At 36.9% G+C, this 16,674-nt stretch overlaps 1 protein-coding gene across 6 annotated transcripts in view; it reads right to left on the bottom strand.

Moving 5' to 3' along the window:
* ADGRG6 (adhesion G protein-coupled receptor G6) overlaps positions 1-16,674 on the bottom strand; it is a 117,022-nt gene that overhangs the window by 9,929 nt on the left and 90,419 nt on the right. For all 6 annotated transcript variants that reach the window (XM_052784543.1, XM_052784544.1, XM_052784542.1 and 3 more), the window contains 8 exons: positions 15,398-15,514; positions 14,211-14,256; positions 12,332-12,438; positions 9,428-9,555; positions 7,858-8,126; positions 6,179-6,293; positions 4,789-5,072; positions 764-865 (listed from right to left, as the gene is read on the bottom strand). In XM_052784543.1, coding sequence (XP_052640503.1) covers positions 764-865; positions 4,789-5,072; positions 6,179-6,293; positions 7,858-8,126; positions 9,428-9,555; positions 12,332-12,438; positions 14,211-14,256; positions 15,398-15,514 — 1,168 coding nt within the window. The remainder of the gene's footprint in view (positions 1-763; positions 866-4,788; positions 5,073-6,178; positions 6,294-7,857; positions 8,127-9,427; positions 9,556-12,331; positions 12,439-14,210; positions 14,257-15,397; positions 15,515-16,674) is intronic.

The following is a 16,674-nucleotide window of genomic DNA, read 5'->3' as shown; positions in this document are numbered from 1 at the left end:
ATATGGTCCACAGTCATTACATCATAAAGCAAACCAAGATCCAGTTGCCTAAAAAGGGGAGTCTAATGCCATCTGAGATGGCCGAAGGTGCTGGAGACTGTAAACACAGTGTCCCCAGTGTTGCACTTCAAAGTGTCCAAACCAATTGCTCTCCTTTCTCTCTGAGAGTCACAGATAAAGGTGAACTTCAGTTCTGGAACCTAATCAGGCTTCTGCTAAAGGAATTTGCTATGTTTTTGAGTCTCTAATGGTCTCCCTGAATTATATGGTGAAGGACAGAACAGTTTGAAAAGGCAAAGGTAAAGGCAAAAGACCTCAGAGTATTTCTATCTGCCTATTAAGAATTGCTCCTACGTCAACTTAACAGTCCACACAATTCAGTCAACATACTGTAATGTAGGAGAAAAGGAATAAGATTGTCTTTTGAATGACAGAGTTTGAATCCTGGATCTTAATTTAAATTTTTTTTTTTTTTTTCAGGGTCCAAAGGGCCTTCCAAAACCATTCGCATAGCACTACAAAATTTACTAGCTGCCTTCAGTGGAAAACTGAAAGAGAAGACTTGAGAATTTTTATGAAGTGATATCTGAGAAGTCCCTTGGCAATTGTTAGTACTGAAGTGAAGTGACAGCCTATGATTAATCTGTTTTCCCACATCTCTGGCTTACATTGTATTATATGAAAAATAACACAGCGAGCTGTTCACCTGGGCTTTTGTGGACTACTGCAGCATCTAAGGAGGGGAGCTGTGAATTGCTTTTACCTGAATTGTCTGCCAGTCGGAATCTGCCACAACAGAGATGTCTCCTCCATTGTTTCTGCACGTTTTCTTTCATAGCACAATGGAATACAAATATAAATAAACCTGCGACAAAAGCAAATAAACAGCGAGTGAAGCATGTATTTATAGATAGACAAACAGATTAACTAAAATCTGCTAACAAAAGACTATGAAGTACAAGCAAAGGAAAATAATCTTAAAATTTTCTTACTGTCATCTATGCCTCATTTAAGAGCTATGGAAATTAATTAAAGCTTTCTCATCCTCTAGCTGCTATATAAGTGTCTGGGATATCAGAAGAGAGAAAATAGGACCCCTTTTATTGACACTGTTGATTTAGATTCAGCTCAGTGTGGGTCTTTTTATTGTTCTTTTTGGCTTAGAGGAAATAATTAAAAGGTTCTGTCTTTGAACCAAATGAATATTTTGCACCCAACAAGACTGCAAGAGCCAGATTGCAAAGTAAATACAGATACTATTATATTAGCAAGAAGATATTTTATCTCCTCCTGTTCCATATCTACAGAACTGTGGGCTACATTCTTTTAAAACCAGAAGTCTTGTAACTGGCACTGAAGAGTGCCCTTAAAAAACACACTTGGATTTATGTGCATCACATGCATGTACTTGAAATGATTATGAAAATGGTAAGAATATGTTCACAAGTACTAATTAGGTGTCAGCTACTTACTTCTGAAGAAAATTACCTGCTTTGTGCATGCAATTACAATAAATGTGTTTTAAGAATGTTTTTGCAGAGTTTGTTTTTCTCATGCAATTGTATAATCTTTGTTTTCAAGACAGAAGATAAGCATCTACCATGTGGTAAAGAAGGTCTTAACTGGGTGTATGGTATGATTTCATCATTCTACAGAGATACTTTGGAGCTAAATATAGAAGTTGGAAATCTCATATGCTCCTGGCTCTTCCCAGGCAGGCACTGGCTGTGGAATCTTCCATCGTTCTCTGGCTTGGCCTGTTCTTGTTTTACTCTTATTCTCTGGGAAACAGCCAACCTGAGGCTGAACACCTGATGGCAAAATGTTACTGCCAAATCCCTCGTGATTATATCTTAAACATGAATAAATGCTACATAATATGGGCAAACATGGTTAAGTGCCATCCTCTAAACCCGTTCCTTTATGATCATTGAATAGTTCCATATATTAATGCATACTATGTTTCAGCTGGTAGAACAAAATGGCAGGGTACAGCTTGGAAAAAGATGCTCTGGAGCATAAAATTATCCTCTCTCCTCCGAAGTCCTGAGGTCTAATTTTGCATGAACACATATCATTGAACTGGACATGTATTTGCTTATAGCCATCAGGCCACACTAAGACCACTGAGATCAGTTTACTTTAGGTAAAGGTTGTGTCATGAAACACAGTTTTTGCAAAATTTTTCAAGACCTTATGGGGAAAAAAAAAGGAAAAGCACAATTTAAGAAAGGCAAACATACCTTAATGCATCCCATATGCAAGCTCTGTTGCATTATGGTTACTGTGTTTGTGTTCAGTAAAACATTTCTGTGTGATTTGTTTTAAACACAGAGTAATTCCAATGCAATCACTAGCAGCTCTTACAGGCTTAGAGATATGCAGTTGTTTGTGTCCCAAAGTACCTCTTAGGACTTCTGCACAGCTACAAACTTACTACATTGATGCTTAATTAAATTGTGGTTAATGTTTGGAACATTCTGAATGGTTAAAAAAGAAAATGCATATGTCTATAGTAATACAAAACAAATGTACTGCATTAAGTACTTTGCCTTTGCCGTGTCTGGGCTTGGTCTCCAAATTTTTTTTCTCTGCATTTCATTATTCATTAAGTTTACAATGTGCTTTAGTAATACAGCTTTGGTTTTGTTTCCCAGAGCCAAATCAGACCCTAGGCTTGGTTCTAGCTTGGCTCTGACTTGAAAGTATTTGGCTTGCCCAGGCATATATATAAAATAAGCAGCCAAAAAAGAGATGTTCCCGGATTTTTTACTCTGAGTGTCAAAGAAAGAAAAATCATTTCCTATGTAGATGAAATAGCAAAGTACAGTAACACCAGTAGTTGCTGCAATTTACTTTTTCACTGCCAGTGCCCTGAAAACTGTTGATGGAGGCTGCTGGTATAGCTTAAAATACTTGTGCAGTTTTCAAAAATTTGAGAGAGAGAATAAACATATTTACTGAAATCTCAATAATTACACTCATGCTAATACTGATGAAAGACTTGCCATACTGAACTGCTTTTTGCTGCTAGGAAATATTTCCTGATACAAATCCTAATTTTTTCTTTGCTCCATTCCATCCCCTTACTGCTACATGTGCACCGCACCAGTTATATGTGATTTTAAACATCTTCTTCCTCGTTTCTTTAGCTTTGCCTAGCTCTTTCTGATGCAGCAATAAGCATTTTCACGTACGGGATTGTTATCTTCCTGTGCTTGGTATGACATGCCTGAGCATATACTGTGTCATCATTGCTACCACGATCCATGAAGAGCTCATCACTCTTCTTTTTGCATTTACTTCTCAGGTTTTTCAGTTTCATCTTCTGACTTAACTGCCTTCCAGATGACCATTTTCCATTGAACAGTGCTATTACCCCACAGAGACTTAAGCAGTGGTGGTCAACTTTGTGTGCACTCTGCACATACAAGCTTAATTGATTGCACTGGAAATTCTGGTTACAGAGAACTTGTTCAATTTGATCCTTGGCATGCTTTTCAGAGTTTTAATCTTTTTTCATGTTCTTCCCATACTTTTAACCTCTCTAGGCCCTTCTGAATTTCTAACATGGACACATTGCAGCAAATACTTCATTATGCTTCTAGGGGAGTATCAGAATCTGTCCTTTGGAAAAAAAGTCTTTAGTAAGAACTCCACATCCAAACAACTTTTGCCATTTTGCCTAGCATTTTAGGTTGAAACTGAACCAAACCAAAACCCACAACATTATTCTCTTTCCACGAAAGCTCAATAAATCTTTTAGCGCAGTAAATACATCTCAACTGTAACAGATAAAATCCGCACAGTGTAACATTAAGTACTTTTTCCATAAAGGGAAGATTTTTTGCTGATCCTGGGAAAATTTATTTTTTATTTCAATATTTGTGTGGCACAACACATGCTCCTCCAATGACTTTCTTGGGTTTGTTTTTTTGTTTTTTGGGTTTGGTTTTTTTTTTCAGGCAAATTTATTTTTTATATCAATATGTGTGTGGTATAACACATGCCCTTCCAATGACCTTCTTGGTTTTTTCTTCTTGTTATGTTTTTAGTTTTTCTTTATTAGTGGGTAGGGCAAGCAGAGGTGGTGATTCTTATGTCATTTGGTACATATGCAAATTTCAGCTCTGAGCTGAAATTATTTTAAATGTCAGCTATATAATTCTGTAATTTATAACCATTTGATTACAATTTACAGCATTTTTTCAGAAGGATAAAGTATGTTGGAAAAGTAAAATATTTAAAATGTCAGTAAAGGAAACAAAAATAAGTTGACTATAACAGTCACTGAATTTTCCTTAAAGAACCAAAGAATATCCCATACCTCTGTGCTATCTCTCCACACTGAAACAGGACTGAATTTTGTTTCATGAGCTTCTCATGCCTTAACAAAATAGTTATGAGCTTTACAGATTCTTTAAAGGAATAAATTAAGGAAAGAGGCTTTCTATATTTGTTATAATTAGTGAAAGGAAATGCTGAAGGTCATACAGCATCTATCTCAACAGAGATCACTGCAGACTGTTAGCTAGGAATAGCACTATTTATAATACAGTGAATTTTATGGAAAAGACCTTGAAACATTAACTAATTTACCTAAGATATTCAACCCATATGTAGTTGGTACCATTATTCCACATAAGGGGAAACCAATGATGGTTTAGTATCAAGGAAAAACCTAGAGAGCTTGGATCTGAGTTCCCTAGTCAAATCACTGGACATAATATGTCCCAGAACAGCAACAGCTCAAATATTATTTGTTCACAGAACAGAAATTCAGCTTACCTTGCAATGAATTGAAAATTGAGAAGAGGTACAGGAAAGGAAGAGTTAAGGGACCCCAGGCAAAAAAGGCAAAGCCCCATGTCATGCCCAGGAGGAAGGTCAGGCTGACAACGCTACGGAGGTTCCTCAGGATCTCTTCCTTCAGGCTCCGATTAGTTCTTTTCCCATTCCTCCCACAGATCTGCACCATCACCACAATAAACATGGCAACATTCATCAGAAACATGATTCCAAAGTAGCCGGCACAAGTCACATAAAAGACGACTTCATTCTTGATCCAGCAGCTGTAAAAAAATATGAAAATATGATCATTTTTAGATAAGGCAAACTATCCTCCAATTATTTACATGACTACAAGGAAAATCAGTCTATGTCTGATACCACTGATGCAGAGCTATACTTTAAAATGAAACCTTTGTCCATTTTCTCTTTGTAAATAGGATGAAGCCCAGTGGCATCTTAAGTGACTATGGCCTATAGGATTATCATGTCAGAAATCTGAGGCTTGTACCACATTTTAGTTAAAACTAATTTAAAAGGAAATCTGACCTCAGATACAAGTTGTGGGAACTGCAACCCCATCAGGGAAAGTTTAGACTCAGCATGAGTAGCTTCACCACTTTCATCTGTGTGAAGCATATGATGCTTTAGTAACAGAATGAGCAAACTTGGATCTTCAGCGTCAAAATCTTAAGTTTTTGCCACTTGAGCTAAAGGAGAACTCATATATATATCTCTGGAGAAGAAACAGGACGGGTAGTCCTTTGAGGTAGCTATTTGACAGTCAGCCATGTGAGAGATCTAGCTTATTCCTCTAGCAGCAAATGGCCAGAATGCTTAGCATGATACTAAAATGATAATGATAATAAAAATACCGAATGACATTTTCATTTATCATGATGAAGCTTTGCCAGGCAAGGAACAGAAAACGAGGTAACAGTCATATAGAAATTTTGGCAATTGGAGATTACTATCTGGACATCAAGAGAAGAACACAGAAAGCTATTGAACTACATTGACAAAAGGCTGGTATATTTGCAAAGGAGACTATTTTTATACGACTTTTTTCTTTGCTCTTACCTAGAAGATATAGCTATCATTTAAGATAAACAAAACCAGGTACTTTTGTTTTATTTTCTTGACAAAACTTATGAATTATTCTTTTGTCAGAGGAGTGGTTGTACCTGGCATTGGGTAATGCAGATTTCCCTCCAATTTTTCTTACAGCCTTCTTCACACCTCAGATTTAAATAATTTAGAAAATGATTTTGCCCACTTTGCTTGTTTAATGCACCTCTGACTTTTCCAAAGCAATCTGACTGATGCTAATTTTTTTTTTTTTTTGTGGACTGTAAATGCTAAATTGTAAGATATTAGAAGAAATACTCACAAGTCGTCTCCTCCTTGCCCGGTAGCATCTTTGCCGTATAACTCTTTGCCATAAACATGACTTGCATTTGTATTAGCACTCGCTAAAACAATTGCTATCACCAGAGCTGGCAAACCTGTAACACAAGAAAACTTGCAGCTTGCTTTCAAATCTCCTAAACCTTCAAAATCACCATGCAAAGCTGAATTATTGATGTCTCCATCTCTATTGCTTTAGTACAAAGTATCCTGAGTTCTATGTGAGAAAACTGCACAGAGGAGTAGAAGGAAACAATTTTTCAAACAGTACAAATGTATGAAACTTGCAAAGCACTTAATGGGCATTAATGAATAAACCTCATAATGCTCTGTAAGGTAGAAAATGTTATTTTAGTATGCAATATGGAAACTAAAGTAAAATAATCACCCTTAATTACCCAAAGTTAAATCTGCAATTGCACACAGACTCTCATTATATAGTGAGAAGATTAACAAACTGTTACAAAAATGAGATCTAATGGAGGGATGGTATTGGGATTTTTTTGAGGGATATTTTTTCGGAGGTGCTAATGTCACTGGATTAGGCTGGGGAACTGGGGAACATGAACTTGAACCTGTAATTTCTCCACTGCTTCTCTCAACAGTAAATGTCTTCTCTTTTTCTACAGCATTATATATCCTTTACTTAAACGTGTCCCCCCCCAAATGAAGCAAACTGTGTATTTTTTAATAATAAGATAAAGGGAATATTTTTGGCAAATAGACAACTATGCAGAAGAGAACTCTGTGCAAAGAGGTACAGCTCCCACAAAAGAAATGTATGTTTCCTGACATGCCTTATTTACGTGTCTTATCCTTGCTATGACAAAACAGATTCAAAGGGGAAGAGGTTAATTTGCTTTTCCGACCACTCAGCCCTTGTCCTCTGCTGAGGTTGCCAAAGAGGATGCTAGTTGCCAATGGAAAGACATCAATTATCAGCTGGACTGAGGTCAGTGCTCTAGCCATGAGGTTAATGGTTTTGTATTGTGTTGTATTATTTCAAACACAATATGTGCATTCAAGCAGACGGCACAGATTCCTGATATAGAAAAAAATGAAGAATAAAAGCCTTGCTGCCTGAGCCTTGCAGTTATTTTTCAGTATTACATTTTCCATTTCAGTCCTGCTGTGTATACTGCTTAGGGCAGGCAGGATCTCTCTGTGGTTTAAACACTGTGCTGAATCTCAGGAAATTTTGGTTGTTTTTAATTCCACCATAGGCTTTGTACTTCTTGGCAAGAAACTTTAAGCTGGATTTAAACCTTTTTGAAAGTCAATGCAAAGATCCCCATAGGCTTTGTAGTAACTTCAAGAGTTTCTGAATTCATTGTGTGCCATGGTTCTCCATCTCTCATGTGACATTTCCCCTCTCCCATTCTGGCCTCTCTGGAAAGTTAAGACCAGTTTATCTGGTCTCTCTGCTCCTCCTCTGGCTGTAAGCTGCTCTGGGCAGAGAGTGCCAGTTATGGTGTATTTGCGCAGAATTATACAGGGGAACTCGGCGACAGAGAGGGCTGGCTGCACGCTGGCACTGCCATGGGGTGGGGGGAAGGAAATGCTATGCTGATTTTGATTCTGTTCTGCATTTATGATAAAGAGCTTTTATATAGCATCATTTCAATATACATGCTATGTAAATGTTGCATCTACTGAACTCACCCCAGCCAATGATGCAAAACTTCAGTATGTATCGCCGTATATACGTGTTGAACACTTTCACTAGAGCAATGTACATATGAACAGCTTCTAGTCCCATCCATGTAAAGGTGGCCAGAAGAAAAAAGTGCAAAAGTGCAGCTACAGCTATGCAGAGGCCACCTATGTCAAACGATGCAACCCAACCATCAAGCAAGAAGATGAGGTTAAGAAAGAGCAGGGCTGTGCTCAAATTCATCAGGATTTTGGATGGATAATCTCTTCGCAGCTTCCTAATGAGAGAAATACAGGTACATATCATTAATTGGCTTCAATCACCCAAGCCACTTAGAGCAGCTGGGTTTACCAGTTTACAAAGTAAATAAAAGCACAGGGATCTCCTCCTAGCTGTAAGCTTTTATGGCAGTAAGGCATAGTGATATGTACCTCTCTGTGATATCACTGAAGACTTCTGCTGTATGTAGTGTAGGAAAGCTACCACTTCTTTGGGTCCTTAATGAGCTAATTAATTGCCACAATATTTTAGCAACTGATTTATTATTAAAAACATTTCAAATTAAATATAATACAATGTGGTTTGTACTTCAAACAAAACCTGAAGAAAATGAAAAGAAAACTTTCAAAATACAGCTGAGTAGAAGCTTATCTCTGATCATTTTATATGTAAATCTTTGCTTAATTTTTGGAATATATTGTCCAGTGCGTGTTATTTTCTGTTTGTTTAGTTTTTTTTAATAGCATAGGAAGACTGAAGATGAAGTCAATTTTCTTTCTTAACTGATACACACTGAAATATATGAACTGAGGGGCAAGCCAACAACTTCTGCCATCTTGGACAAGAACACTATACCGTAGGTAATGCAATAGGAATGCAATCATTGGAGATATTTAGAACTCGAACCCTCCCCCTGCCAGCAAACTATCCTTCTTTAGCAGCTACTCTGTCCTGTCCTGTTACAGGCAGAATGGTTCCTTTGTGTTTACATGACTTCATTTTCTCTTTTCACTGTTCACAGAACTGTATCACTTCAGAACTTTTGCATTCTCTTGAGTCACTTTCACATTTCAGTAGGACTGCTGTTGAAATTATTGTAACACTTCACAATTTATTTTCATTTTAATTCTCTTCCCACTTCTTTCTGAAGGGCTCTAGAATGTAATTTTCTAGTTGGAAATTTCTCTTTTTATATTTAGGACTTGTTATGCTCACACAGGCAAATTTTGTTTTGTTTTTACAAAAAGCCTGGTTGAGGACTTTAAAATAATACATATCTGTTCAGAATCTAGAGGATACTATACTCCCAAAAGAGAAAATTCTGAGACACATTAGCTTTATTCCCAGACCTGAGCAGCACAACACATTGGAAACAGGAGGAAAGAGTCTGAACTTAGGTGCCCTTGAAAAAAGTTTCCACTTACAACATTGTGACCATGATTTTGCAGGTTGTTTTTTTTTTTAAACATAGATTGTCCTGCCTAGACAAATAAACCACACTAACCATGTAACTAATTTATTTTATTCATCACATACAGGTACATCCTTTGTGATGTTTTTCACAGAACTAATACTTACTCGAATGCAATATATGTCAGAAGAGTTGCAGCTGAAAATATAGCAGATATCCCACAGCCTATGTAAGAGATAAAGGTGAGGACCTTGGTATTCTGTGGGTCTATTTGTGTAACGGTTCTCTGAAGGTCCTACGGGAGAGAGGAGGAAGAGGCATCAGTTATAGCAAACACCTTTTCCATGAGCACAACATTCTTTCTTGGTAATTAGTCAAGTAAAACTCAAAAGCACTTTAGCAATACCACTATAACCCTGACATTAGGGTTCATGTTTACTGAGTATACTTAGTCTATAGTTGTTACACCTCTGACTTCCTTCCCATAGTTCTTCAAAACATTGTACTTTAAGTATTAAAACTGCTGAGATCAGCAGATAGACAGAGCCTGATACTGATCATTAAAATTCAGTACCAGGACTTCAAATTGTCCTTCTCTGGGAAAATCTCCCCTTTTCAAACTTTTTAGTTCTGTTGCTTATAGACAACTATCTTTAAGAAGATGTAAGAATTAGGAAAATGTAATTTAAAAGTATTCATACTGAAATGTGCAAAGTTCTGGGGAGCTTCTGACATCACTTCTCATTATTAAAACTTCATAAGAGTCAAGGTAGCTAATCATCTACGGGTGAAACCAAGGGCAAGATACTGCTTTTTGGTTTTATGGTCTGTTTTGACATGCAAACTACAGTTATAAATAGAATTGGTCAGAAAAATAGTGACAAAGACAACATTAAAAAAAAATAAATTGGAAATGAAGCAGGAACATTCTGAGGATTTTTTTTCCAGTTTTCTGTCCAACTGTAATTGCCACATAGTACCGTCTGAGAATGCATGCCAGTGTTATTTCCTTTTTTAAGGACAAGAAAAAATGAGAATGTTTGGATCTATATCACTGTGGAGTAAATGTGAGCAAATACTGACACATAATGGTGTCCATTCTACAGTCAATGTCACTGTTGTCCCTAGCAAAACTATCTAGCAAAAAGAAATTAATAAAAGGGTGCAAAACTTGCCATTCTTCATAGGAAAAGGAAGGAGCAGGTTTTTTACACCCTGTTCCAACCTTATATAACAGTTTATACATATAAGGAGAGTGTTATTTGAAAACAATTTAATGCCTAAATAAAAGCCAGAAAAGATTATTACAATGGAAAAGCAATTGGAAGGGTCAAAACTGTGTAAAAATCTATTGGAATACAGCCCAAATTCAAAGAACTTCTGCCTTATTTCCTACTGCCACAAATGTATTCGGAGAAGAGAAGGGACTCATTGAATATATCCTAAAGAAAGCCCTTTTTTTCCTCCCTTCGAGGATGAAAAGAGAAACAAGACCACAATTTAGCTTGCAAAAAAGACAAAGAGCTTATGGCTTTTTCATATCTACATTTGAGCATGACGTGAAGACAGCAGCTCTATTAAGAAGGGTCTGGAAGGCCAAAGCTGAAAAAGTCAGTGCATGCAGTTCCTTGTGTGGTTGTGTCATTGCAACAAGTTAAATCAAAACCCAAATACTTAGTCTAGGAGCATTGCCGTGATCAGGAGCAAACATCTTTTCTGCAGGTATGTTTTACAGGCCAAAGAATGTTAATTTCAGATGGAAAGAAATGTTTCAGCCCGTTACTGAGTATAAAAAATCACTAAATGTTAAGAAAAGATAGTAGTATTCCATCTTTTTCATGTTGGAATTATTTTCTCTCAAAAACACTTCACACGTGTGAATTGCCGGAGGCACCTGAATGCTAGACAAGTTACGCTACTGGGGCTACATGGTTCCCACTTTCATCTCCCTGATAGGCTCTACCTATCTCAGCCACCCAGCCTGGAGACTTTCCTTAAGGCTCTGGTAGAGTCCAAGTTACACGTTTTGTACCAGCCCTCTGTGGCAGACCTTTTCCAAGAGAAGGCCTGTACTGCAAGGCCCCCCAAAGCTGGTTAAAGCCATTTATAAGAACACAGCAAATACAGACTTACACATTTCATGAAAGAAGATATTGCTTTATACTTTTTGACATTAAATAAATATAAAACTTGTTAATTTGCAACCTAAATTTGCAAGGGACAATTTAGCCTCTTGAATCTCAGGATTCATCCTGATGAAAGGGAATTACTGAGTTTCCTTGACTTTTCATCCTCATTAGCAGTTTTACTGACTGTAGGGCATTTTTCTTTCCCTGACAATATGAGTCTCTCTTTTTTGTTGTTCTGAAAACAGCACCTCAACATTTTATCCTACTTTTTTTTTTTCTGCAAACAACTTCCCACTTTCCTGATCTTGAAATTTAAAATCTACCTAGGCTTGTTTCTCATTAATTTCCCTCTTGTTACACCTTCCTGTTTCAGCTGCAGGTCATTTTTGTCAGATTATATTGTTAAGGGAAATGACAGAGACCCCCTGCACCTTAGGACTCATTAAGATCAATTTTTTCTGTTTCACTATGGAAGTTGTAGTGCTGGGCCTTGGTTTTACAGTCCCTGACTTACTTTTTTGCCCAGCCATGTCCCAGCTTTGAAGTTGGATGTTATAACATGCTATTTGTATTTTGGTATCGCTCAGAAGTCTCAACCCCAGGTCTTCTGTGGCACAGTATTTTCAAAATTTGGAATACTCTTATGGGCACATTTTACTTTTTATTTTGTAATATTTAGCCACTTGTAAAGAACATAACAACAACAACAACAACTTTCATTACTAACTTTATTCATTACCTCATTCCCGAATCCTTATGACTAGCTGTTTTGTTATGAAAAGATAACTTTATGACAATAAGGGGCAAAATGATGTATCATTATTAAAAATCATGTGCAAAAGGAATAAACCAAGTAACAAAAATGAGAGTTGTCTTAACCCAAGATGAAGACTGCATTGAGTTCCTAGGAAAGATAACTTAGTGAACAGTGAGTTTGCCTACCATTAGGACCCCGAAGTGCGTGAGGTGGTTGCATAAGCAAACTGTCTCATTTTCATTGGACTCTGCGTGCACTTGGCAGCCCGCAGGGTTCCAGCCACCATTGCCACCTGTGGAAATGAAACAGGAGAAACTGTACTTTCCAACAAACTCATGTCACCCTCTCTTTTAACAGATTTCTCACTTCATCTGGTGCAATGCAGAAGTGCTTTCTCAAACTGAATGAGTGAACATTAAAAACAATCAGGAGAGAAGCAAGTGTCAGATTTCCTAGTTTCTGCAGAGAATCACACCAGATGAGTGTCCCAGTAATGGACTACTGAGCAGAAGCAATAGATGGAGATATATAATAAAGGTAGGGAGCTTTTCGGTTAATGAGGGTTGAATAAGACATACTATGTGGATCACGCATTAAGACACACCTTAGTTTTACCCAACAATAAGATGGTTTTAGAACTCCCTTTTACCACACTGATGTGAAGTCTGCACCTGCCTCCCTCCTACTCATATACCCCCAGGCACATGAAAGCATTTATGGCCCAGGAGCAGAGGGTCCCGCCCTTCCTCTCTGCCACGTGTAATGCAGGTGGTCAGAGCGAGTAATCCTTATGATCCTTTGTGGCCTTAAGAAACAACATGAAGTAAACTACCCCCTTCTCGACCCACCTGAAAAGGCCAGTCTGAAAAATAAGTAGAAAGATTTTATTTTTAAAAATTAAATGTTAAAGACTAGAATTTGTATTTCTCTTCTTTCATTTTTCTCTGCTAAAATACTAACTAATTTTGTCAAATAGTTCATATTCTCTGAACCCTTAAAGATATTTTTGCACAACTCCAGGCAAAATCCAGCAAATTATCTGACTGGCCCTATAACTTTACCTCAAATTCAAGACAGAATATCTCAAAAGACTGTGAAGATATTCCAAAACCACTTAAAACTCTCCCCACTCAAGCAGCCACTGAGAATAGTTTCCTCCCTGTGTGTTTCTCCTTTAATTTGCTTTTTAAGTTTATCTTCCTAACTGGATTCTTTTTTTTTTTTTTTTTGTTTATTTTTATCCTTATGAATTCTCCTCAGTTATTCTGTCTGAATTTCCTCCTTTCAAATACAACTTTGGTTGGTAAACTTCATTTCTTGCAAGACTTTGTACTAAACACCTCCACTCGAAATCCTGCTGCTAAGGACAGTTACTTCTTCCCTCTATCTGTTTCATCATAAGGAAGAGTAACATCTCAGTAGTGATCTCTAAAATAGAAGGATCTGGAAAGTCATCCCAGAGAATGACTTTGTCTGTGCAAAGGATGAAGAGCCTAAGTGTAACATCACACATGGGTTAGGCAGTAGCAATGAAGAATGGGCTAAAATGCTGCCTCGTTAATGTGTGTCTCCATATGGGACCTCATCATGCTGACTGTCATCCATTTACAAGTGGTTGAAGTTTGTGTAATGTGGTTCCTAACCTCCCATGGAGGAAAAACCAGCTTAAGGTTTGTAACAGGCACAATCTCGCAATCAAATAACCCAACATTTTAAAAATGACCGATTAAAAGTATGGCTAAGAACCATTAATGTGTCTGAGTAGCATCACTATTTAATTTGCATGTACAGACAGATCAGTGAAAAACTGCCATCGGATACAGAAAAGTAGAGAAACTTAATTTAGGAATTTAAATGTTAAACAAATTCACATAAAAAAACTTTTTAAAAGAATATTTAACATCTGCTGTTACAAGCAACTGTACTAACCAGAAGAAACGATACAGTCTAAAAACTTCATCTAATTCTGCAAGGATTGATTAAGAAGCAAAATGGCCAAGACTGTGACTGATTTTAAAACTTCATTCCCCACAAAAAAAAAAATTACAGTATTTTTAAACTTACCATTTTTGTTCATATCCCAGAAGACACAGGTAGGCTTAGGATCTTCCTAAGAACACATGCAAAAGTAGACTTTGTATGCCTCTTCAGACATAAATCTCATCAACATATGCATTTACAACAGCTGTTTTCCTACATATCTTTTCATTTAATGAGCAGAAGAATAAATATCATTTGGATTGTTGAAATTTTGTTTACTGTCAAATTAGAACTTGTTCTGCTGGAAAGACAGATCTACCCAGATTATAAAATCTAGAGCACTGTTCCTCTGCACTGTTCCTTTTCCACATCCTCCGAATAATGAAGTTTTATTGTCTCACTAAAGTTATCCATGAGTATGATGTCTTTACAGAGTCTAAATACTTTTTAATGTTCACTTCCTTAGGACTTCTCAGTGAATCCTCTATGTAACTGGCCTTGAAAATGTGCAAAAGCCTGCTGAACCTAAGTGGAGGTTGTTTTGTCTGACCTTAAAATTATCATTATAATGAAATGCGAGATAAAGTTAATTGAACTATGAAAATTACAAACCAGGTTCTCATTACCTAAACAATTTACTTAGGTATTGCATTTTAACAGCTTCTTTCTTAACTTCTCTAGTGCTATCATCTCTTTTGGAGTAGCTACTGACAACATGTCTGAGAACAGAGTCAAGCTCACACGTTTTTTAACTGAAACACTATGTGCCAAAAGGTTGCATTTGGTCTGTATTTCCCTAAGTTAATTGTAGTCATTTTTTAACAACGTGGTTCTGTCCGTTCTTCCTTTGCTGAAAACCACATAACAACAAAATAACTTGAGGAACTATTAACAAAGCAATTGATGTTTGATCAAAGAATTTAAGTCATTCTAAAGTTCCAGTGTAATAAATTGTGTCCCTGGTCACTGGTCATGAACATGGTCATGAACAGAGGTTTTGCCTCCAGTTATTGGCACAGAAATTGCCTCTGAGTGGCAGAATCAATAGTCTTTCAGATAGATGTTAGATCATGAACAGAGCAGGAATGTGTGAGGATAGGAGAGTTTATTTGTTTTTACTTTTTGCTTACTTGCTTTTGTTCTAGAGTTTTTATTTCCATTTGAGTTTATGTTCTTACTCAAAATCCACCCAAATCAATCAGGCTATATGCTTAGCCTTTACTATATATAATCTGCATTCCTGTTCCTCTGAATAACCAGTTTTGTTTTACCTGAATTTTGGTGTGCTTAATTGTAACCTTCACATAATCCTGAAGATCCTGGATGGTTATGTTTCCAATACTGCATGCCACAACAAAACTGGTCAAATTGGCAGGATTTTCTGCATCCTTTGAAAGATTCAGAAAAATATAATAAATGCTTAGACAGCACATAACATAAAAGCTAGAGCACGCAGTTTCATTTTTTGCGGCGTGCCAGAATAAATAAGTTGTCAGCATTTCTACACTTTTGATTATGCAATATAAGAACATTATGTTTATAAAATCAAATTATGGGTTTGCCTCATGGAAGTTTCCCTATTTTCCTTATAGTCATAAACATATAGGCACAATTATAGAGAGAGGTTAGAAGGCATAAGTTCCCCTTTTAATCGTTATGTCTGATGCCAACAAAACTATAACTCAAACAATGTAGCAGATAACAACCCATTATAAGATTAGCTCACTTCCCTAAACAAGAATGAACTAGCTTTCTTATCTTATTGTCGATGCTGTCCTTTTCAGTAGATGCAAAGTTTTTTGGGAATAACCTGTTTTCTGTGTATAGTTGCTAAATCATCCTCTATCTTACAATGAATGACTAAGAAGTAGTAAACAAATTCAAAGCAGTGTTACATACTGTACGAGATATCTCCTACAAGGTCTTATTTGATTGGAATTTAAATAGAAGACTGATGTTATCACTGAGAAATACCATTTCTAACCTGCAGTGAGAAAGCACTAGGTTGAGAATTTTCCAAATGAGAAGTTTTCCTTGGAAACTGGTGATTTATGAAAATGGAAGTGAGCTTCCATTGAAACCTGCATAGTTACATGCCTGGTTGGCCTTGTGGGAAGCTGGGAAGCTTGGTCACTGCCTGCAGCAGATCTTAGGTCAAATGAAGTCTATTGCCACTCACTTTCCCTCCAAAAATCTGGGCTGCAACTCCTGAACCCCCCTGATTCCTTCACTTTACGGGTTTTGTTAGCCTGACAAGATGTCGGGTATCAGCTTAGCACTGGGCTCATGAGATCCCACCACTTATGAGAGACAGAATAGCTTCAGTTATTAAGTGCACATTATCCTGAGAAGAACATTTCATTTCTTAAGAACAATATGCAAGAGTTTTCAAACACCGTATTTCAGATTATATTGGAGCTTTGTGACATAATTTCCTAAAAACTTAAAAGTTGCAAAGGAATAAAAATGCAGTTTTCTAGACAGTTCTTGAGCATTCAAACAAGAGAAAACCTCTTGCCTACCACCTAAATTTCAACATCTGACAAAG

The sequence above is a fragment of the Harpia harpyja genome, chromosome 4 (genome assembly GCF_026419915.1).
Source record: "Harpia harpyja isolate bHarHar1 chromosome 4, bHarHar1 primary haplotype, whole genome shotgun sequence".
Taxonomy (NCBI): Eukaryota; Metazoa; Chordata; class Aves; order Accipitriformes; family Accipitridae; genus Harpia; species Harpia harpyja.
The sequence above is the reverse complement of the archived record's forward strand: the minus strand, read 5'-3'. Positions and strand labels throughout refer to the sequence as shown.